Raw genomic sequence first — 22,157 nt, forward strand, 5'->3', positions numbered from 1 at the left:
GCGGCCGACGACCGGCCGAGAAAGGGCGGCGAGCTGCACAAAGCGCCATTTATTGGCAATTAGTACTGGGTGCCATGGGTGGGGTGGGCGGATCCAGCCGATGGGGCATCCAGCAGCCGCCCGCGCAGCACGGACCCACACAAAAGTCGCCCGCTTGCCGCCCCCGCTAATTATAAGTGCCCCTCTCATGGCCGTTCCAATTTCGCGCCCCGAAACTTGGCGTCACTAATGTTAGCGACGGCGCTGCAAACAGACACACCAATTTGATTGGCAAGCAAGTATCTTCACCATTCCCATTCTTCCTACACTTCATTTGCCACTTTCCCTAGACGTCGCTCTCACCTATCGCTAACATTTCACTCCGCCAACATTGGCGCGGCGGTCCCTTGATCGTGAAGCCGACGAACCAGTGAGGGCGGCCGTCACAGACACAACACCGCTCGGCGGCGCGCGGTGGCCAGCCAGTCGTCCGTTGGCAGTTGAGGGGTGGGTGTCGCAGCGCGCGCTCCGAGAGACCGGACTGTCTGTTGGTGTTTACTTGCGTTCAGATGGCCTCTGCGATGGCTGCTGTGCTCTGGCTGATGCTGGTGAGTACGATGGAGAGAATGAGCATTGTAAGAGTGTGCTGGCTTGGTGATGACGGTTGAACTTGTCTTTTTCGTTGGTTATTTCCGTGTATGATTTTCTTCGCTGTGGATTGCTCTTGATCCTAATTAAATTCCGTGTTTGTGTGTCATTGATGAGGCTCAAAGTGAAACGTAAATTAAAACATAGTTTTAATGAATCTGCAGTGCCTGAGGGATTTTTAAAATTGATCGTGACCGTCTCGTCTCGGTAACAAACTATGTAACATTGCACATTACACATTCACCTCTACGGCTTACTGAAACAAGGTTACCTACTGGAGTTTTTCGCCGGGAATATGCCGTATTATATTGAAAACATTTAAATCGTTTGGGATCTAAATTCAAGAAAAGTGTACATTCTTCGGGACCGTTTTGACCTCTACTGTATTTCTTCTTTGGTCCCTGCGGGCTTACCCGCCACAAAAATATAGTTTCTCAATGTCATCGTACTCGCATGATTCGCAGATACAAAGCGGCATGTGCGTGATGCTGTTTCACTCCATGCTTATCAACGGGATACCTTTCTATGCGGTTAACTTGAGGTTTGTGTGGCGCTGTTTTTTTTTACGGTGTCAGTGTAAGCTTCCCGTGCTGTTCATTCATTGTCATTCTCCTTTTGTTCATTGCCAAGAGTGCAATTCGGGACATTAGAATTCTCATGAATAGATCCATGCCTAAAGATGGAAAGTTATTTCTTCGGGCAGCTGTCGTACTTACCTACTACTCATTCCTCACTGATGTGTAAAATGAAATTGATTTGAAATGAGACCCTGCAGCTGCGGTTGATAAAAAGAAGTGTTCTTATTTAGTGCGTTTGCTCAATCTTATTGCTCATGTTAATCTTCGCGTTACCTTATTCAGTCGAGTTTCTGTTCAAAGCAAAAACAACCCTGTTTGCATGCATTCCGCCATCGTTTTACGTATAAGGCAGAAAGACTCGCCGCATAGAGTAGCTGCGGCACTTTGGCTGGTAGGTAAACCCTCGAGTGTGCATCTTTGATCGGGCTCAAACTCGCGCACACCCGCCAATCCGGGACTCTCGACCTGTGTTGACGGCAAACACTCGACAGACGTGTCTCGCATGTGTGCCTCGCGCTGGCGTCTCACCGGGCGCCGTGTGCCTCCGGTGAGACAGTGAGACACGACGGCCGAGTGAGACATACACTGTCGTGATCAGGCGCCATATCCCAGTAATTTATCACCGCGTACGGCGTCCATACAAAGTAACTGGCCGGCGTGCAATTGCATTGCTTAATTCGCTGACTAATTAAAAAGGCCGTTTCTGGGAGTCCGTGATAAGGCAGCGTAATTACATGGCTTCTCTCCGGCTATGAAGTTGTGCTTTGTTTGGCATGACAGCTGCTGCTGTGCCATGAAATAGTTTCCTCATTTTTCTCCCTCACGCAATTTTCGCTGATATTGTCATTGAGGAGATTCATTCGGCTTCGCAAGCGGTTTGATCTCTCTCAATCTCGGATTGTGGCCGTCTGTTGAGCTTAAAGTCTATTAAAGTCGTCGGCAGATGGCTTTAAGATGTTTATTTGGCCATGAAATTCACGGTGTGATGGCTGGTAGTGCAGACGAAATTACATCGCTAAATCGTGTGTTATATTACGCGGTGCGGTCGCCACTCGCTGTGGCCCGGCGAATGTAATCCTTCAGCGCTGAGCCCCAGGGGGCTTCCATTTGACTGGTAGGTATCACAATACCGGCTAATTGACGGCTGGTAGCATGAAATTATTGTCATACATCAATGCGGTGCGTTTTTACCTGTACTACAGCGATTTCCGTTTGTGAGGTAATTGCCTCGCTGTTTCTGCAGCGTATCGGCATAGATCAAAAGTGTCAGCAAAATGTTTGCAGGCAAAAATGTGCAACCTCTGGATGTTACAGAGTGCGCTCGAGTTGAAAACCAGTTTTCCGGCGTATGGTGCACTGATACAAGTATTACTTGTAAAACTGGAATCTCCAATACGTTCTGGGTGGTGCATTGTGTCGCCAAATGCGGTTTGCAACTTTGCAGATCGATCACTGGAAATTACGCACATCGACTGGAACAGATGACGTTGACGCATGACATCCGTTTTCTGGTGCCCAAGGAATGTTCGCCATTCCGTATGCCAGTTACCGTTACAAGGCTGCCTGATATACCTACAGCCCCGGGCCGAGTCCATCAGTGCAGACGGGTATCGGTCTGTGTTTTGTCGGCCTGTTTTGATTGCCTGCTCGGGGCAGGTGTGCAGGATCACTGCACGACGTCTGCGTGTTGTCCGAGTGTCGGTGACGGCGCGGCCGGCAGCTGCCGGACGGCCTGTCTACGTGTCGCCGCGGCCACCCGCCGGCTGCGCTGTCCCCCCGGATGGCTCCCATCTGCCCCCCTGTCCCCCTGTCCCCCTTCACCCCCTGCCCCAGTCGGACGGTCTGAGGTTCTGACAGTGGGCGGGGGCCACACCACTCACCACCATCCAGCGATCCAGCGACTGCAGCCATGCCGATGTGTCGATGCGTCGATGCCCTCAAATGGAGCTCGGAATGGGTACATTAATGCACCATGATGCTATGCGTGCCGCGGTGGGTGCCGCGGTGGGTCCCGGAATGGGTGCCGCGCCATGCTGATGTGAAACTAGGACGGCAGACACGCGCTCCTAGCGCTGGACAGGACGTGAACCTTGAACTGCGGGTCAGGGTCCGTCCTCTCCTGTCTTATACAGACGACCGAGCCGAATGCCTCTACCTATACGATGTCATGGAAGAACTCTAGGCAAAACGGGCAGCGGTTCTTTCATATGTAGCATGTTTGTGTGCTGAAGATAGCCGACGACGCAGCGATGTAAAACCACTAACCGGATACAGAAATGATGTCACTGAGACATTTGGCCATACCTTGTCTGACATCCATGATCTCGTCACCGATGATCGGGCATTTATGTTGCAAGACTGCTGTTGTTTCTTTCATTCATATACCCATCCATCATGCATGGATCATGCAGCAGACAGTGCCACCATGAGACTCGTCAGTGGGACTGGTCCATCGGCCTCCGAGACCGCCTTCATCATACTCGACCGCTCACGTGCTCGACCCGGGATAGGCTGTCCCAGCCTGCCGTCTGCGAGGCGTGCGGCAAGCCCGTCAGAGAGCCATGAACGCTTCACGAGCTGGAGCGGCGCGCGATGGAGCCACCCGAGGGCCCGCCTCCGGCCGCCGCTGCACCTCCGCCCCGACCGCCCTTAATTAAGTAACACTGATTGTCATAATTAGTATGATAATCCAGCGCTCGTTCCGCGCCAAGAAGCGCCGCAGGTGGGGTGCGCCGCTGCACGTCGCTCCGCGCCGGGTTTGCAGCGGCGCGGCGGCCGGCGAGCGGGGCAGACTGTGCGGCCGGCCTGCCGACCGCCGATTCCGTGACAGCACGGACGCACAGTGGCACTCGAACACCGGCTGCAGTCCAGCGCTGACCGCCCGCAGTCGGCCGATACAGGCTCTGTCGACGTGCTGATGGATGGCGCTTTGTCGGAGCCGAGCCGGCCCGGCGCAGCTGACAGCGTGATGCATTGCAGCGGATTAGCCGAGCAATGTTCCGCTTCAAAGAGTTACGTCGGCCTCCTGGATTCACTCAGCCGCCTATTTCACGAACGATTTGTTTATCGGCCGGCGATTGGTTGAAATTTGACGCCGGAGACGGTTGTAAGGTATGCCGCAGCCGGCGCCGTGGTGCTGGTCCGGCGTCGTGCTCGGTGACTGCGCTCTGCTGGCCATTTTCGGAGCGTGTTCACGCCAGTCATCCGATGATCGTTTGCGGCCAGCTCAGTTAATGGAGATGTTGGATGGGTGATGCTGGGAACATCCAGCGGGGAAGATTCATCGAGTCGGATTGGCTCGAAGCTCCACCCTTTTGGCCAGACGGGCTGCCCGCGTCGTGTATATCCCGACTCTCGGCCACTCGACTTAGCTTTCTTGACTCTATGTACTCGCGCCCTACTCGACTTGACTCGACTCGACTCGACTTGACTCTACTCTACTCGTGCTCGTCTCTACTCGACTGGCTTGGGTAAGTCGTGACTCGTGGGTCCCGGAGAGGCCGATACCTATGTCAGCAGGACTGTCGGTCAGTTTCACTCACTGTAACGGCGCCGGTCGGCTAACGCTAAGTAAACTGGCCGAATTACCCAGACGGGGCTTGAAAGACGCCTAAGAGACAGACAGCGGACGAGGCTTCAGTTCGCAGTTTAGCAGCCGTCGGAAGTTCCGAATTTCTGCTGATTTCAATAGCAGTGATGTGTGAAGTGCTGACGACAGCTGTCGGAAGCTGTCTCATAAGACTGGTGGCCTCGATTGACGATACTTCTAAACGTTGCAGTTCCAAGAGATCTGAAACCCGCGTGACGGCACCGAACGTGTCGCGTCATGCCAGTGGCTGATGTCTGATGAAATTCAGGCGATGAGTGACGGGTTCAGCTTGCAATGTCACTGACATGTATTGTTTCGTCACGTTCGTTTTTTTTTTAATTTTTGGGACTGCACACAGTTGACATAACTTAATGTTACTGAGCTGAAAATGAGGGCACATCTTCTGTAACCTATAGAGTCAAAATAACCCACCTGTTGGCTGTTGATTCGTCAAAAGCTTCGCCTTGTTTCTCGAGACGCCCTCAGAGTCCCCAGTGGGCTGTACCTCAAGCCACAGCTTTCAGAGCCCTAGCTCCGTGTAATTATCCCCTACTGTCCCCTGCCGAATCCTCTGCTAACGGTTCGGAGATCCCACCGTCACCGCCGTGGGCCAGACAGTCGGATGACGCCATCGCCGAGCCTGCATCTGGCGCCCGCTCTGCGTGGTGGTGGCTCCTCCGGTCCCGTCCCGTCACGCCGCCTCCCTCCGACCTCGTCCCCCCGGCCTGAGAGTCGCATCGCGTGCAGAGTGAGCCCTCCTCCCTCCTCCCTCCCGCCGCCCCGCCGCCGAGCCGGCACTCATCCGGGCCCAGTAGCCGGCTTTGAAGTTCAAAGAGGAGCTGTCTGACACGCTGCCGAGCGGCCGAGTCCTGCCGAGCCCGCGGCCTGGCACACTGAGTCAGTCGGGAGCTGGCCCAAACGACGTCCGTCAGACGGATTCCGCCGAGCTGGAAAATAACCGCCGGGACTACCAGTTTGGGGAACGGCAGCTTATCAAGTACACGTTTGTGGAACACGGATTTGGACTGCGCTGGCGAATGCAGTATACATATGAAGTCGGCGGGGATGCATCAGACTCCTGGGATTTCTGCCCGTCCGCTGGCTCTGGTAGCATCATCGAACGGGGAATTTATCAAATTTTCTCTTTACAAGGCCAAGGTATAATGCATTGCATACTAACAAGCAGGGATGCGGAGCCGTGGAAATTTCAGACGGCTCCGGCTCCGGCTGCGGCTCCGGAGAAAAAAATCGGCTCCGGCTCCGGCTCCGGCTCCGGGTGAAATGTTATGGCGGCTCCGGCTCCGGCTCCGGCTCCGAGTAAAATGGTCCGGCTCCGGCGGCTCCGGCTCCGACTCAGTACATCTCCTATGCAATCAATTAAATACGGGTGGAAGAAAAATTGGATTGGTACACGTAGCTTCTGTATTTGCATAACAACTAACAACTAAGGCTATTTTTCTCAACAGCACATGCAATCAGCGAACAGGGTATATAAGCACGTGGCGAAATGTTATGACTATACGGCCGCGTTACTCTATGCCATGACCGGCTCACCGCGTCCCCGCGCAAACGCACCTCGGAGAGAACTGGCAGAACAAAGGACTAGAAAGCATTGGAAAGGACATTGGAAACGCAGTCGCCACGAATCGGAGTTCACTGAACCATCTAAGCTGACACCCATCTCGGCTGCATTGGGGGTGGGGGGGGGGGTGGGGGGGAAGAGACGGTGCTGGGAGTCGCAGTCCACTGCACTGGCTTCAAAACAATGGCCGTCACCTGATGACCGGTCCTCATGTTCTGGGGATGCAGTAGACGTGGGGGGGGGGGAGCAGACAGGAAGTTGATTGCGTACTGTGGGATGCTGGGGATATTCGGCTTTTTTCATTCACTTGATGGCCCATGACGTACTTACCATATGTTTTACTGCCTTATACTGTCAAACCGAACTACATAGGTCAATTATTTTTTTCCTCTTCAAAAAATAAAAAGGAGCCGGAGTCGCCCCCTTTTTTGGCGGCTCCGGCTCCGGCTCCGGCTCCAGGCTATATTGTTTCACGGCTCCGGCTCCGGCTCCGGCTCCGGGCAAAATATGCCGGCTCCGGCGGCTCCGGCTCCGACTCCGGCTCCGGCTCCGCATCCCTGCTAACAAGTATATGTGGCTTGAGCAAGCCTACAAGCATAATTTGAAGTTCGAACATACGAGTATTGTATGTATTCGATGAATCAGGGAAAAGGGCATCATTTTCGTTGAACACTTACGACACATGGCAACTGTCATGCAAGTTTGCAACCCTAGCTGCAGTAGGTCATTTGCTCTAGGGTGCTTTATCATGATATTGGAATTCGTATGCATATTATGACCGCAAACGCTGAACGTTGCTATTTTCTGACAGACAGCTATTTTTAGTTTAATTCTTTGAAATCCACATGTCATGTACAATTCCGATGTGTGTTGAGTTTAGATGTCGCCGAACTGCCCCCCCCCCCCCCCGGGCGGCCGTCACGCTATGACAGCGTGCAGGGCGGCGGCGCTTTTGATGTCGCGCCGGCCGGAAGTGCGGCCAGCGGCGCTGTGCAGCGAGCGGAACAGGCGACTCGCGGCCGGCGGGACAGGCGGGGGGGGGGGGAGGGAGGAGAATCCGAGCCCATAGCATGACCTTGACCACAGCTGGGTCACTACTGGGAAACGGACGCTCTCTCGCTCTCTCTCTCTCTCTCTCTCTCTCTCTCTCTCTCTCTCTCTCTCTCTCTCTCTCTCTCTCTCTCTCTCTCTCTCTCTCTCTCTCTCTCTCTCTCTTTCTCTCTCTCTCTCTCTCTCTCTCTCTCTCTCTCTCTCTCTCTCTCTCTCTCTCTCTCTCTCTCTCTCTCTCTCTCTCTCTCTCTCTCTCTCTCTCTCTCTCTCTCCCCTTTTTCTCACTCTGTAATACCAGGCTGGGTGGAGAAGGAAGGTGTGGTTTTGCCAGCCAAGCCAACGCTGAGATAGCGCAAAATGATTTTTAGTCGGCGCACCCTAAAACCCCAATAAACAAACAACAAACCAACAAACGCTGTGCCACTGGTCCCTTTGACAGTCGAACATCGTACATTGTTAGATCACAGACTCTGCCCAGAGGTCAGCCTCAGCTGGAATCCGAAACGTTTGGACCCATGGTATCACTCCCTAGTTCGTCTTTAGATAGCACAAAAGAGTCTGGTGAACTGCTTTGTTGTGTGGTTCAGGGCTACCCGCATGACATCCGAAACAAGGTGGGTCTATTTACCAAAGTGGCCCGGTCGCTTTGTTGTCCATGCCTGTGAAGAGCCGGATCGTTTTCGCGCTGGTATGTGGGCTGGCAGAGGGACAGGCTGACAATGGGTCCGCTGTGGCCGGGGGACCGAGGGCTGGTCGGCGGTGGGAAGGGGAGGAGAGGGGCGACTTGACGACGGAAGGGCCGGCGGGTCGGAGTCGGTACGGCCGACCGCCGCGCCTTGCAATCTCATGGCGGCCGGGCGGCCGTGTTTGTCCACGACTAACATCCGCACCGACGCGCCACCAGACGCCGCGCCGCGCCGGAAACGTCGCCGAGCTGGCGCAGCCCCCCTCCCCCCTCCCCCCACGGCGGGGCAGGTCGCCAAGCCGACTGAGAGTGGCGCTCTGTCCTCGCCGCTGAACGCCGCTCTTTCAGGTGCGCCGCGTGCCGCGCCGTCGGCGCCGTGACCGTCTCCGACGGCGGCGCGACGAGCGCGACGCGGTAATGAGCCGAACCGACGCACGCGCGACGAGCGGCGGCGCACACTTCAAAGTCGCGGCGCCGCCGTGCGCTCATGCGACCCGCGCGCCGACTTCAAAGAGCCGCGCGCCGGGGTCGTCGAATGGGTTTGTTTTCATGCAGCGCCGCTGCAGGATCGCCGGCTTGCTGTGTTTACTCGCGGCTGGCTTTGTTTTGTGGGTGCCCTGGCTCGCCCCGGCTGTGCCGGCTGCGGCCACGGGTCGGCTGCCACGCGCGCGGGCGGAGGGCGGAGGCGGAGCAGGCGGAGTGGCAATGTGGAGCCACAGGCGGAGGCGGAGGCGGAGGCGGAGGCGGATTTACAGGCGGAGGCGGAGGCGGGGTAGGTGCGCAGTCGCAAACGAAGGCTGTATCGCTGCGTGCGGTGGGTCTCGCCGATGTGTACACGCCACACGTCCGCCGGCCCGCCGCCTCACACCACATTCCTGGCCTTTCACAGGTCATCTAATGGCCGCCGCCCGGCCATAAACCGCCGGAAAACATTTTAGCGCTATCGGGAGAACGCCGGCGTCCAGGGCCGCTCGGCCAGCGCCGTTTTATGACGATCCGTCTGTCTAATTACCGTTCAATACGCCAGCCATGCGTCCGAAGCTGGCGGAGGCCGGCCGGTCGGGAATTTTTACGACCCCTCGCCATGTTGTCATTTGGACGGCCCGGCGGACGCCGGCTGGTCTCCGCCGGCCCGGCGCCTTTTGTTTCGCGGCCCGTCTCGGTCCGTTTGCTGGAATGGTCGAATAGACCGTGGCCGCTGTGGTCACCGCGCACAGTTGGCGGTTGGTAAATGGTCCGACAAGTCGCCGCAGCCGCCGAGAGGTCGGGGCTGCGGCGGTCGGGTCGGTCGCTCAGCTGAGGGTACAACGTGCAGGGGAGGCGGTGCCGAGTTCGATTCGCTGCCGTGCTGGTGGCCCGTAACGGCCGCAGCCGCGGCTGCAGCGACCACACTCCCAAATGGCGTGCGAATATGAGCGGCATTATCAGAGCCGGCCGGCACCCGGAATAATTGGACGGACGTAAAAACGCCGCCCGCATTGTCGGCCCCAGGAAGCCCGCAATGGTGAACCTTGACACCGGCACAGATCACAGGCGGTGGGCCGGGGAAGGGGAGGGGGAGCCGACCAACGGCAGCGACGCATGGGGCGACCGCCGGCCGTCGAAGCCGGGCCGTTTTTCGAGCACATCTGGTGTCAGTTGTGAGTGACACTCGGTCTGTGTCTGCCCGCCGCCGGCGGCACTTTTGAAGTGGTCTGCTCCTTCGCCTGCAGAGCTGTGTAAAATCGCCGCGGGGGGGGGGCAGAGGGGGGAGCAGCCACTGCACTGACAGGGCAGCGAGTCAGCGTCAGGTCACGGTACACTTGGATCGTCAAACGGGCCGCAGTGCTGCAGGGAACAAAGGCCTGCTCAGTTTTGTCGGCAGTTTACTGAGCGGCTTATCTGCGGAAGTATACCGAGACATTTTATCGGCGGCTTTGATCTGCGCTCTGATTAACTTGAAAACAGTGCTAATTTGTGCCTGTGTTTGTTCTGTGTGAGGTTTCAGTCAGAAGTCTGCGAGTGTTTGGCATCGTGCACAACGCTTGCACGATATTCTCCGTCTGTGCTTCGTTGTCGCTCTGCATTTAACCAAATGATCTCTGCGCGACGACTGCTTCTGGATAAAGAGAAAAGCAGTAGCTTAGAAAATGTACGTCTTAAAACGGTCCTGGTGAGACGGTGCCGCAATGAGGCGCATACTTCAGCTCTGTGGTTTCTAGGCAGTGCAGGCGTCGCGACCCGCCGCTATCAGAGGGTGTTCGACACGCGGTGTCGAACCGCTCCGAATTCCGGGAGCTGCCTCGTGCACCCCCCCCCCCCTCCCCGGTGGTGGCGGCACTCCCCCGTCGGCCGCTAATGTATGTCGCGGGCGGTGCGGAGTCGACCTTGTGACACCCGACACGGCGCGACACGCTTCATCAGAGGCAGGCGCCGCTCGGCCGTGGTCCCGCAGTTCAGCAGGCGACACGACCCGGTGACAGCACACTCCAGTGTAACGGGCTGCGGCAGCCCGGCGCCGCACACTGGTCGGAAACGCTCCAGCGAGAGGCCAGCGGCCTTTCCGCAAAAGTTTTTTGCTTGTTATTCCACAACTAGTGAAGCAAACTTCATAAAACTTTGCATACCTTCTCTGTCATATGTAAGCTATCATTTGGATGTCAAGCACTAAATATATGACGTGAATCTGTTAAGTTATGACGTCATAATTGAGTATAATACAGGATTTAGCACCACTTTAAGTGAACAAGGGAAATTGGAAGCTGCTATTCGGGCACCGGGAATGGTTTCATGCACTCCTTGCAAGGTCCGGTGCTTCACTTTAGCATTGTTGACTTTGTGTGACGTCATTTATTAACCCTCGCCGGTACAGGGGGGGGGTTGATGCACCCCCCCCCTAAGGTTTTTCGCGAATAACTCGCGTAAAAAGCGGCCGATCGCGACGAAACTTTCAGTACCCTCGCATTGATCAATTTTACACCTACCCTGAAACTACCTACTACTACCTAGCGCTCCTCGAGTGGGGTGTTAAGATACTCTAATGTGAATATTCCGTGTTCAGGCAAGTTTCGGCAGCCAAACTAGGCGTTGTCTTGTGCAGAAGGAAGTGACGAATTCGATAGGATATATTTCGGAGTGGAAAAGTGTGGAGAACATTGTTGATTTCCTACATTTATTTAGAATACCATTCCTTCAATATGGTGTCTGTAAGGGTTTTTTTTGTAAAGGGCATTTTTGTGACCTTAGTAAGGTTATGGCATACTTTCTGTTTGCCATTCCATTCCTAATAAAGGTGCCTTTCAGACGATATGCAACTTTAAGACCTCGCAAGATCAAAACCAACAGGACAGGACAATGAAACTGAGCTATACTTTCGGGCCTTGCTGAGCCCATTGAGTAATCACGCATGAGTGTGAAATTTGGGCGCATTTTTCCTAGTTTTGCTGTGGACATACAGATAAAACAATGCCATATATGAAAAATTCAGACATTTCTTAGCCCTACTGACACAAAAAATAAACAAAATCCAAAAAATATTTTTGAATTAATAGGCGCTAGATCGGAAAAATCCCCACTGTGCACTGGAACGGTTACTGAGGCATGAAATACATGCCTCTCAAAAGCGTTACAGGCTGGGCCGGGCTGTTATATGTAGGGGAGAGTGGGGCAAAGCGGCCACCCTAACGTTTCTAACGATGCCGACGCTCGATTTTTAAACTTGGAAAGATTCTTTCTATACCAATGTGATCCCTATTAAATTGTCTTTTATTCCAACTGCGTTTCATTTCCAAAGGCGTTCACATATGGGAGATATTGACAAAACTTTAAACCTATAGCATATTGGCCACTTTGCCCCATCCCTGAGGCAAAGCGGCCACTGGCGACTTCTCAAGTCCCGATATGAGAAACAGAATAGTTGCCTCATGCACGACTAGGGTATTTGATGGTGACAAGGTTTAAGGGAAGATGGATGTTTACTTTGTTATCTTCCCACCTATTGCTAAACAAAGAAAGAATTTTCTAGGAAAAACATTTAATTGAATAATTTGGTAACTCATGTAACCGAAAAGTGGCCAAGATGAATGCATGACGACACATTTGAATATAAATAATGTTTTTATCCAGATGGAAACAACTTATGGCCAATTGGGGGCTGGCCACTTTGCCCCGGCCGCTTTGCCCCGCGCATACCGTCCGAGACAAAAATATTCCAGCTCAGCTATTAGTGGGGTAAAAAGCATTAAAATTGGTAGAAGGCATGTACGATAACCACGCAATGCATGGACAAAAACGCTTATAAAAATTCCTAACGGTTATGGAATAAAATAACATTTAAAAATTGTAAACATAATTGGTAACCTGGCAAGAAATGCTTTTCCGTGTTTCACAGAACAATGGCGATGGGCCTGAAACCCCGGTCTGGCTCATTCGAACGACCGCAAAGAGAAGTATAATTGGAAATCATAAATTGGAACTGACGCCAGCTGTGGAGGGCTAAAACGATGGATGGCCGCTTTGCCCCGGGTGGCCGCTTTGCCCCACTCTCCCCTAAATGCTGATATCTTTCCGTTATCTTAACCCTCGCCGGCACAGGGGGTGGGGGTTGATGCACCCCCCCTAAGGTTTGTCGAGAATAACTCGCGTAAAAGCGGCCGATCGCGACAAAACTTTCGTTACCCTCGTATTGATTAATTTTACACCTACCCTGAAAATTTCATGACCCTGACCCCAATGACCTTTGACCTGTGACCTCTTTTCTGTGACCATGTTTGGCCGAAATCACGGTTCGGCGCATGTCGGCTCGCATTAGCCGCGCGTTTGCAAGCTTTTCGTGGTTTCAAACGTTCAAACATGTGATTTGATGTTGCTCCCATGCATTAGGGTGGGTGTCAAGGTCACCTGAAGGTCAGGTCAGGTCATTGACCTTTGGTGACCTCGGGTGACCTCGGTTCACTTTTTCGAGTTTTACATGTTTCTAGGCTAGTTTTTGGAGCTGAATTCGAATTTAGCAACCATTTGAACATTTACGAAGTAGTTTTGGTGCCTTCGTAACATGTTACGAAGCTGTCCGAGGCGGTTGACACGTATTACGAATACCCGTCACAACCCCTACCGGTTGACCTGACCTGACCTGACCCGACCTGGTCTAAATGCTTAAAAACATCATTTCTGATCAAAACTAACACGATATTCGTGATCAGCACCCCGGAAAACCATATAGCAGCCACACTTTACGACTTTCTAACAGGTCCCGATTTTCCCGGTTTTCGGGTCATTGACCTGACCTGGAAGGTCACCCGATGACCTAGGACCTTAAAATTGGGTATCATCGGCTTCCTCTCGTGACGGGCAACACGCTCGTTTTTTCCGCGAAGCTCTAGCTCGATCAAGGGCCAAACGCGAGGGGGGGGTCGTACCAACCCCCCCCCCCTTGTGCCGTCGAAGGACTCAAAATGGCCTGTGCCGGCGAGGGTTAAGGCCATATAAGTTTTTCGTCAATAACTCCTGATCAGATGGAGCTAGAGAGTCGGGAAAGCCACCATTGGACTCGAGGAGACCTGCCGAATCGAGTGATATGCGATATGTCCTCCTTCAACCATTTTCGTGACCTGAGGGGCTCCGACCTGACCTTGACCCGAGGTTAACGCCTTAAGTTGACTTCACCCGAACACCAAGTATAGCATTCGACGCTCCTGAGCTAGACAAGCACGATGATGCCAAAATCGCGGCAGTGCGACCATTTTTGGCAAAGTAATTAACCAAAAACCGAGCCCGTGCCTTGTGGCACTTACCTGACCTAAGAGGTCACTGGCTGACCTAAGACCTTAAATCGGGTAGTACTTGCTGCGTCTTATAACGGCACACAAGCTCGTTTTTTTCGCGAGGCTCTAGCTCAATTAGAGGCGAAACGGCGAGGGAGTTGTATCAACCCTCCACGGTCAATATAGAAAACCAATCGGTCCGGCCAGGGCTAAATACCGGAATTGTGATCTAATGTAAAAAGACGGCCCAAGGTAACCTGACGCCAGTGACAGGTGTCCTATATTCGCAGCGTCTTATATTCACGAAGGTCTCAATTTCCACTTTCTTCAGCCGAGTGATGGTTACTAATAGCAAGGCTCTCTAAATGCAAGCCGTAATCGCCACGCAATATGTGGAAGGCTTTTGATGTCAATACATACATAAATGCAATAATAAAACCATAATGTATGCGCTTTCCACAAAATTCATTAACTCAAGAGCGTCTGTTTTTAATGACCAGTCAACTACGCATGGATGCGTGCAGGCCACACAGGTCAGCGTAAGCCGGGCGCGGCGGCCGAGCCGAAACTGGGGCGGGGCGGGCGGTAGTTGGGTAGGAATAGCGGCTCCTGCAAATTTTGCGCAAATATGCGCAGTTAGCTTTTATGTTGCCCTGGTGTACCGGGTGGCCCAGAAAAAAACGTTCCCAACTTCAAATCAATATTACTCAGAAAGTGATAAAGATATAACATTGAAACTTCGAATAGTCGATGCGGCACACATTTTCAGTAAATGGTGTGATTTTCATGGTGTTCGGTAAATAACTTTTTAAACGGTTCGTGTTTCAAGCATGCCATGTAAAAATTACTTTTTTGCTCCGGTGTTTACTAAAAAAAATGTGAGTGAACGGGTCACTTTCACCCCGCGGCACCGCGGCCTAGAGCCATGACTTCTACTGGCAGCTAGTCTCATTGATGGTTCGGGTCTCAGGATGACACATTCCCTCAGGCAACCACGATGGCTATGTGCCAGCGGCATCAGAAGAAGTATCCAGTTTTCTAACCATCTTGTGGCTCAAATGCTTTCCTGGCTGACATTCCTGGGAAAAGGTAGCTTTTCAACCAGTTTTTTTTTTGTCATCTGCTGGCAATGTTGTTTTTCATAAGCTATTCTGTGGTATTCTGGCACAGGAACCAGTCTGCTTTAGTTTGTTTTCCTTATCCGGTCGATTTACTGTTTAATCTACTGAAAGGAGGGTAATCAGAAGTAATCCATGCAACGTGCCACTCCTGCTCGAAACATGATTTGGTGTTGAAACGAATGACATCCATGAGCACCATTTTGGCTCAGTATTTGAATATTTGGCACATAAGTGAGACAAAAATATTTAAAATAAGAACATACGTGTTGGTTTCATTCACGTGCTCTATTTTTTATTCTTTTTTATAACATGGGACGTCTAACCCAATCATCACTATCGTTTGACATCGGCAAAAAAAGCAAAAACGTCTTGCTTAATTCAACTCAAGATTGCCAGCTTGAAAATGATGGTATAGTGTTATAATTTGGCATACCAATGCGCAAAGAAATGACGCAAACTTGATGAAAATTTTGGCTCGTTATTTGTACTCGTATTTGATATATAGGCTTCCAAAGTTCGGAACGTTTTTTCTGGGCCACCCGGTAAATTTAAATCCTGCTTCATCTCACAAAAAATCAGAGTGGGACTAGATGGGACTACCTGTTGTTTCCTTACCTAAACTTTGCAGTTATATTCCAGAATCACTCTAGGAGAGCCCTCATAAAAAAGCTACAGTAGATCTTAGTTGGGGAAAAAGTATACCAAAAAATTTGCACTGACCAGTCGGCAACTTCATAACAAACATTTTGATGCATAATATGTGGGATTTCAATTTGGTGTCTATCAGTAATAAGACTCTGAATATCCGTCTCAAGAAACCTCTTGCTCCGCGTCAGTTTCCGAGTTCTGGGATACCCCATCTTCGGGGGCTGATTACAGTTATTTTTGGTCACCCGGATTAGTTTTTTTGGCTTAACTATAATAATTTGATCAATTTCAAATCGATCTATATAAAAAATAATCCGAAACTCCGGAATCGCCCGTGGCCTCTCGTGAGGGCGTTTCCGACCAGTGTGCGCCGGTGCGGCTGCTCCTCCGCCCTCTCCCCCTCCCCTGCCGCCCTGGGTGACCCCCCCATCCTCTAGCTGAGGTGACAGGGGACATACGGGCTCTACATAGTTCGGTCCTAGAGCACGAGCTGGGCGGGCTGGGACAGGTCCAGGCGTGAATTGATCAGATCACGAGCGGGGCAGTGGTTCCCGTGACGGCATCATAACAGTGGACGTCGCGATTTATTTACGGAGTTGATGTGGCTGGGGACGGGCCCGGCTCAGTCGGGCCGCTGCATCTGGGGACGAGCCGGTCAGATGTTTGATATTCGTGACATATTGCAGGAGCGCCTTCGGTGTGGGCTAGGCGGTGGGTGCGGCATGATAAGTCGGATCTGGTGCACCGATAAACCTCACTTATCATCATTTGGGCTAATGGAAAATCGTGTAATAGTGCATGTCACTGACATCAGTGGTTACTGTTCCGGGGAACGTGCATGAACTGGAATGATGTGTTGCAAACTTGTTAAATCCAATATGAAAGCATGCGATTTACCTCCACGAATGGGACATCCTGTATTATAGGTCAAGGCAGAGATACATCCTTTACCGGCAGGAGGCAATAATGTTTCGCTGTGATGATCACTGTGTACGTTTCCACTTTGCAATCACTGTGCAATGCCTATTTGGTGCATTGTTGTCAGTTTTTTACGTCAGACCTCTTCTAGCCGTGAGTCTGACCCCACCGTCCTGTCCACAGGCGCTGCCGCTGGCCAGCGCTCTGGAGTGCGGTCCCGACCAGTACCGGCTGGGCAGCCGCTGCTGCACGCGGTGTCCCGAGCACGCCCGCCAGACGAGCCCGTGCACGGCCGACGCCGACACGGTCTGCGAGTGCGCGCCCGGCCACTGGTTGGACCCGCAGGCGGGCGCCTGCCGGCCGTGCCGCCTCTGCCGGCCCGGCCACGGCGCGTCGCGGCCGTGCTCGCCGCACCATAACGCCGTGTGCCGCGCCTGTCCAGAGGACACGTACAGCCACCAGGGCGAGCGCGGCGCCGTGCGCGAGTGCGTGCGCTGCTCCGTGTGCCGTGCCGACCAGGTGAACATCCAGAACTGCACGGCCACGCAGGATACCGTCTGCATGGGTGAGTAGACGGACCAGTCCGCCGGACGGGCGTGTAGGGTGCACGGTATAACCTCCGCGTGGTGTGCTATGTAGTGGATTCGTGTCGTAGAATGTCGCCGTCTCCGAGGATGACTTGTGTAACACGCCTTGGCCGTGACCAGAGCACATGGCCTGCGGGGAGCGTGTTCGGTGTCAGGTCTGATAGACGATCAAATAACACAACAAAACCCAAAAGAACACCATTTGTGCTGATGGTTTATTTTCGTTCGTGTTCCAGATCGTTTCATTTCGATCACTTCTGCTTTTTGTACGGTTCTTGTGGTGTTATCTTTGGAGATATGTTTCGTCTTATGAGCTTTGTTTTTAGTTCAAAGTGCACACAACTCTCCATCCAATGGAATGTTTGCCTATACTTGGCTATAGGTAAACAATCACGGTAAAAAGCCCGAACGCTTGAGTGAGCACGTTAACCACATTGAAATGGAAGAAAAGCATTCAAACGTCCAATTGGTCCATGCCATCGGACCACTGACTGCCCGGCATCTGCTGACATCTCGGTTCTGACATGAACCACTGATCCCTGGCGACCGGTCGGTGTGTCCTCAGTGGACAGGCGCCGCTCCCCTGAGACGGAACACTCGCCGCAGACCGCGGAGTGAGGGTAAATAGCAGACCACGGCACCCCGGTCACGAGGCCGCAGCTCGGCGACACTCGCGCTTTCATTCAGTAGTTGGCATGTTTGCTGACAATGGGGCCGTCGCGACGACCAAAGCTGGATCCAGTGGCGGTAATGCCGTTTTTATTGCCCGTTTTTCCTTTGGCGTTTGTAGCGGCGGTCGCGATGGTTAGTCGCACGCTGTTTTCGAGTGTTCAACGGGCAGTTTGCCTTACATATATCTGCTCCCAGAGTGACGTGTTTCCACACTAACCCGTCCACGGGTGGCAATTTACGGCTGCTACCCGTTTTATTGGGGCCGCCGCTGCCCCGCCAATGGCCACAATCACCTTGGGAACGGCACAGCCACCGCCCATCCCAGTCAGTGTCGGCGGGTGAATCGACTTCTGAGCGCCGGCCCCGAGCTCATTCACGCGCACGCAAAGCGGCTCCTCAAAGGCCGTCCGGCGCAAATAATCACTCACAGGTATGCGATCCCGGAACGAGTTAAACAGCGCCGAAAACAACCGGCGCGCGCGCACCCGACTGCGCGCTTGTATCGCGATGATTGCCTGCAAGCCGCATGCGTGCAAAAAGCGTGTTTACAGGGCCGGTTACGAGCCAATGCCAGATTAGGGCCGAGGACTGATTGCGGCTGTCTGACGAAGGGCCGTGTCGGTGGATCTGAGGTGCCCCCGGCTCCGCGCCGCGCGGCCGCCGACAGCCGCCCTGCGGGAGGCGGGCCGCCGCCCGGCCGGCCGGCCGGTCTGCCCGCCATCGGCCCCGCGTATTTGCATGCATCCGTGCACGCGGCTACCGACGAAGGTCGGCCAGTTTTTGCCCGAGGGAATTGTGCCGGATCACGACTACCCGGCGGCAGCGACGACCAATTAGCGGCCAGAGAGACGCTCCGTCAGCGCTCTCTGAACAGGGCACGCCGCCGCTGGAATGACCGGCACGCGGCCGCTGCTTTGTGTGCTGGGTAGCGGCGGCCGGCCCAGTATCGACCACATGACAGAAAGGAGTCCACCTTTAGCGGTGCACCGAAGCGATCAACAGGCGCATTCTGGGTCGGTGTGTCCCGTCTCCGTCGACCGAGAGTGAGCGGGAGAGGCGAGCTGGGGATACCTGCGGACGCCGGACGGCTGGGGAGGAGGGAGGGTCCTCCGCCTCTTCAGACGCCTGTGTTGACAAGTGGTCTGTAGTGCCCATTCCTTCGGCAGCTGTGTGTGGTAGCTGTGAGGGATTACCGGTGGGACGGAGCCGGTCAGGGGCGCAGATGCTCCCACACACAGCGGAGAGACAGAGGACAGAGACGGCACGGAGACGCGCCGAGGACCACCCGGCGGTGCACAGCTGGCTCGGGGGACTCGGGTGGTCGCCGATTTCTGACAATGGGCCACTGTTGAGAGAGGGCCGGTCGGCGGTCAACATGTGGTGCACATTGCGAGACTAGTGGTGCTCCTTGGAAGACTGGGCCATGGGAGACGGGATCAACGTATAAGTTGTTAGGTCGACAACGGGACGATGGGGACGGTGGATTATTGCCGACGGACTAATTGGAGCAAATAGCGGCATCGAGCAAGGCAGACAGATTGTCATTCCTGATGGAGCAGAGTCTTGGCTGTTGCTGATCTGAGCCGGGAGATCGATCGATCGCGACTTGTAAAGTCGAGTGGCTTGTCTGCACTCTGCAGGCAGTCACGGGTGTCTGCTGAGAGTGGCATTGCGCCTTTATCCGTTCATTGACAGCTGACTATCACACGCACCACGCACGAGTTGTGCCTTTATGTGGAACGTAGTTCGGTTTACCTCTCACGAATCGTTCCACTGCTGCCGACCGCACCAGTGCGTGCGTGTCGAACCGGCTGGTCAAAGAAGAAAGAAAGTGTCTGCCTCGGTCGCTCCGTCTGACCACCAATGTCCGCCTTTGGTCGGCGTCTGGTCAGTGGTCAGCGTCTATAGTCAGCGGTCAGCGTCTGGTCAGCGGTCAGCGTCTGCTGGTGGTCAGAGCCTGGTCAGTGGTCAGGGTCTGGTCAGTGGTCAGCGTCTGGTCAGTGGCCACCGATCGACAGTCAGTGGTCGCTGCGGCTGACCACGGACGTTCTTATCAGCATTCCGACGAGCAGCATGCGGCCGTGACGGCTGCCGCCCGCGGCCCAGCCAGCCGCCTGTTACCATTACGGCCCCACAGTCTGTAATTTTCACACCAGCTCGCCAGCGCAGCGCCGCCGCCCCGCCGTCCGCCGCCGCCGGCATCTCACCACGCTAATAACGGGGTGCGTCGTCTGGGCGCAGGCGGCGCCAGCGGAGCAGGGGAGGAGGATCCCGCTGCGTGCTGGGGGTGTGCGGGGGAGCGCGCTCTGGGTGCGCCCCTGTGCGGCTCGCGGGGTCGTCTCATTACCTTGCCGATCCTGAGGGCGAGGTGGAGTGGATGTGCGCCGATCGGGGCTGGCAAAGTGGTGGGTTTGGTGTCGGTCGGAGAGCGGAGTGGGGGTGAAGTGGTCGAGATGAGAGAGAGAGAGAGAGGGAGAGAGAGAGAGAGAGAGAGAGAGAGAGAGAGAGAGAGAGAGAGAGAGAGAGAGAGAGAGAGAGAGAGAGAGAGAGAGAGAGAGATGTGGAGGGAGGAGAGATTAAGAGCTGAGGATGGCGGATGGATAGGTAGCTGCGTTTCTCCAAGATATAATTACAGAATGTACAGAGAGGGTATAACGAAGGCACAGGGTCAAACGTACCGAGATATCAGCTTATCTGCGCCCATCAACCATCAATCACCTTATCATCAACCAGTCCGCCAACTCATCTTCACTCTGCTTCTCCGTCTTTGTTTTGTTATGAATTGTTTCGACACCCATCCGTCACTGTGCTTTCAGCATCTTTAGCCTCACCTCCTTCCTCATTCTTATTGTAGTCCAGAAATCCTCAGCTATGCAACCATAAATCACCCGGTATTGGTCCCTTTGAAGTGGCACCCGACTGCTGAGAGGCCGGACATGCCGACCCGTCAGTTGTGCGTGCCTGGCTGCCGCGACGCGCCGCTCGGCTGCACACTGCACGTGCACTGCGGCGGAGCTCCGTGCTATACTCCCACCGCCGGCAGCAGCAGTAGCGCTCTCCCGACTACTGGGCGTTTTTCCGCCGCCCAGTAGTCGGGAGTCGGGAGTAGTCACGAGCGCCGCCGTGAGTTTCCTCACCGACCGATGATTGGTGACCGGCGAGATGGGTGAGTCACGTGACCGGCGTGAGTTCGATCCGTGACGATGGTGAGCTTTATGGGCACATCCGGCCAAAGTTACTGAACGTGACGCCGACGGGCTGGTGGAATGGTGACAGGAGATGCAGTTCTTCAGACCGCATACTGGCAGTTCGAGCATGGCTCATCACTCATCACTCCTTAGTCTATCTCAATATCGGGCAAAGCTGTCATCTCCGGTGTATCCTGTATCGTTTTGCGTGGTCGTCTGCCGTGGCTACTGTTACAGCCTCGTGTGAATTACACGGCCGACAAACCAACAAATCCCCACTCGTCAATTTCTTCCATCTCGGTGGCACCGCCGTGCGTTTCCTGTGCGTTAATGACCGACCCTTCCACGCACAGACAACTAATGGTCGGCGCTAACGGCCTTACACCGGACACCGCCATTTGACACCGGTCAGTTCCCGGCCGACCCGGGGCGAGGTGGACCCGCCGCGACCACTCACGTCCTCTCCACAAGCAGATGGCCGGGCGTTTGGCGGAACATAGACTGGCTCAAGTCAATCCATCGGATCAGCTGTGACCATTAGACGGCATTGAAATCGATACTCGAGATAGACAGTGGGACAGACGAGATCCGTTTCGGCCCTCTGGTTGGTCCCGAGTGACTCTCGCGGATCTGGTGACCGAGCACTAATGGTAGCCGACCGGTCCCCCAAATATGCTCTGTCGGCCCCGGTGATGCCTTATTGGTGAATTGTTCGGTGGGAAACTTTGGAGGCTGGAGAGATGTCGTGGGAACGCCGTTTAGAATTTCATGGGACATAGTGAGATTAGCGCAACCACTGAATACAGATGTGCGCCGTGATGCGTCAGACGCGATTGTGGAAGGGAACTAACGGAACAGAACAGCACGGACAGTTGTAAGAAGCGTGCACAGATGTACGGACGGACGGACAGACGGACGGACGCACGGTCCACAGTTCTGCGGGACGCTGCGGTGGCCGGCCGCCCGGGGTCCGCCGGCGCTTCAAAGTGCCCGCTGGGAATAACATTGCGTCACGCGGCGGGTCTGCAGCGGTATCCGGCCAGCCGGCCGCGGGTGACACATGCTACGACCGTCCGTCGGGCGGGCCCCCGGGCGTGGGTGCTCGCCCCGGCCTCGCGGCTCGCTCACCCGCAGGCAGCCGTTAGGCCAGTCTCGCGCACAATCTCCTGCT

General features: G+C 54.4%; 1 protein-coding gene across 1 annotated transcript in view; it reads left to right on the top strand.

The window, feature by feature from the left end:
* Nucleotides 1–408: 408 nt before the first annotated feature.
* LOC122369171 (tumor necrosis factor receptor superfamily member 16-like) overlaps nucleotides 409–22,157 on the top strand; it is a 45,000-nt gene continuing 23,251 nt past the window's right edge. Inside the window, exons 1-2 of the mRNA XM_043343683.1 lie at nucleotides 409–587; nucleotides 16,723–17,104. Coding sequence (XP_043199618.1) covers nucleotides 549–587; nucleotides 16,723–17,104 — 421 coding nt within the window. The 5' untranslated portion in view covers nucleotides 409–548. The remainder of the gene's footprint in view (nucleotides 588–16,722; nucleotides 17,105–22,157) is intronic.

This window comes from Amphibalanus amphitrite, unplaced genomic scaffold (assembly GCF_019059575.1).
Source record: "Amphibalanus amphitrite isolate SeventyFive unplaced genomic scaffold, NRLGWU_Aamphi_draft 000033F_arrow, whole genome shotgun sequence".
NCBI classification, from domain to species: domain Eukaryota; kingdom Metazoa; phylum Arthropoda; class Thecostraca; order Balanomorpha; family Balanidae; genus Amphibalanus; species Amphibalanus amphitrite.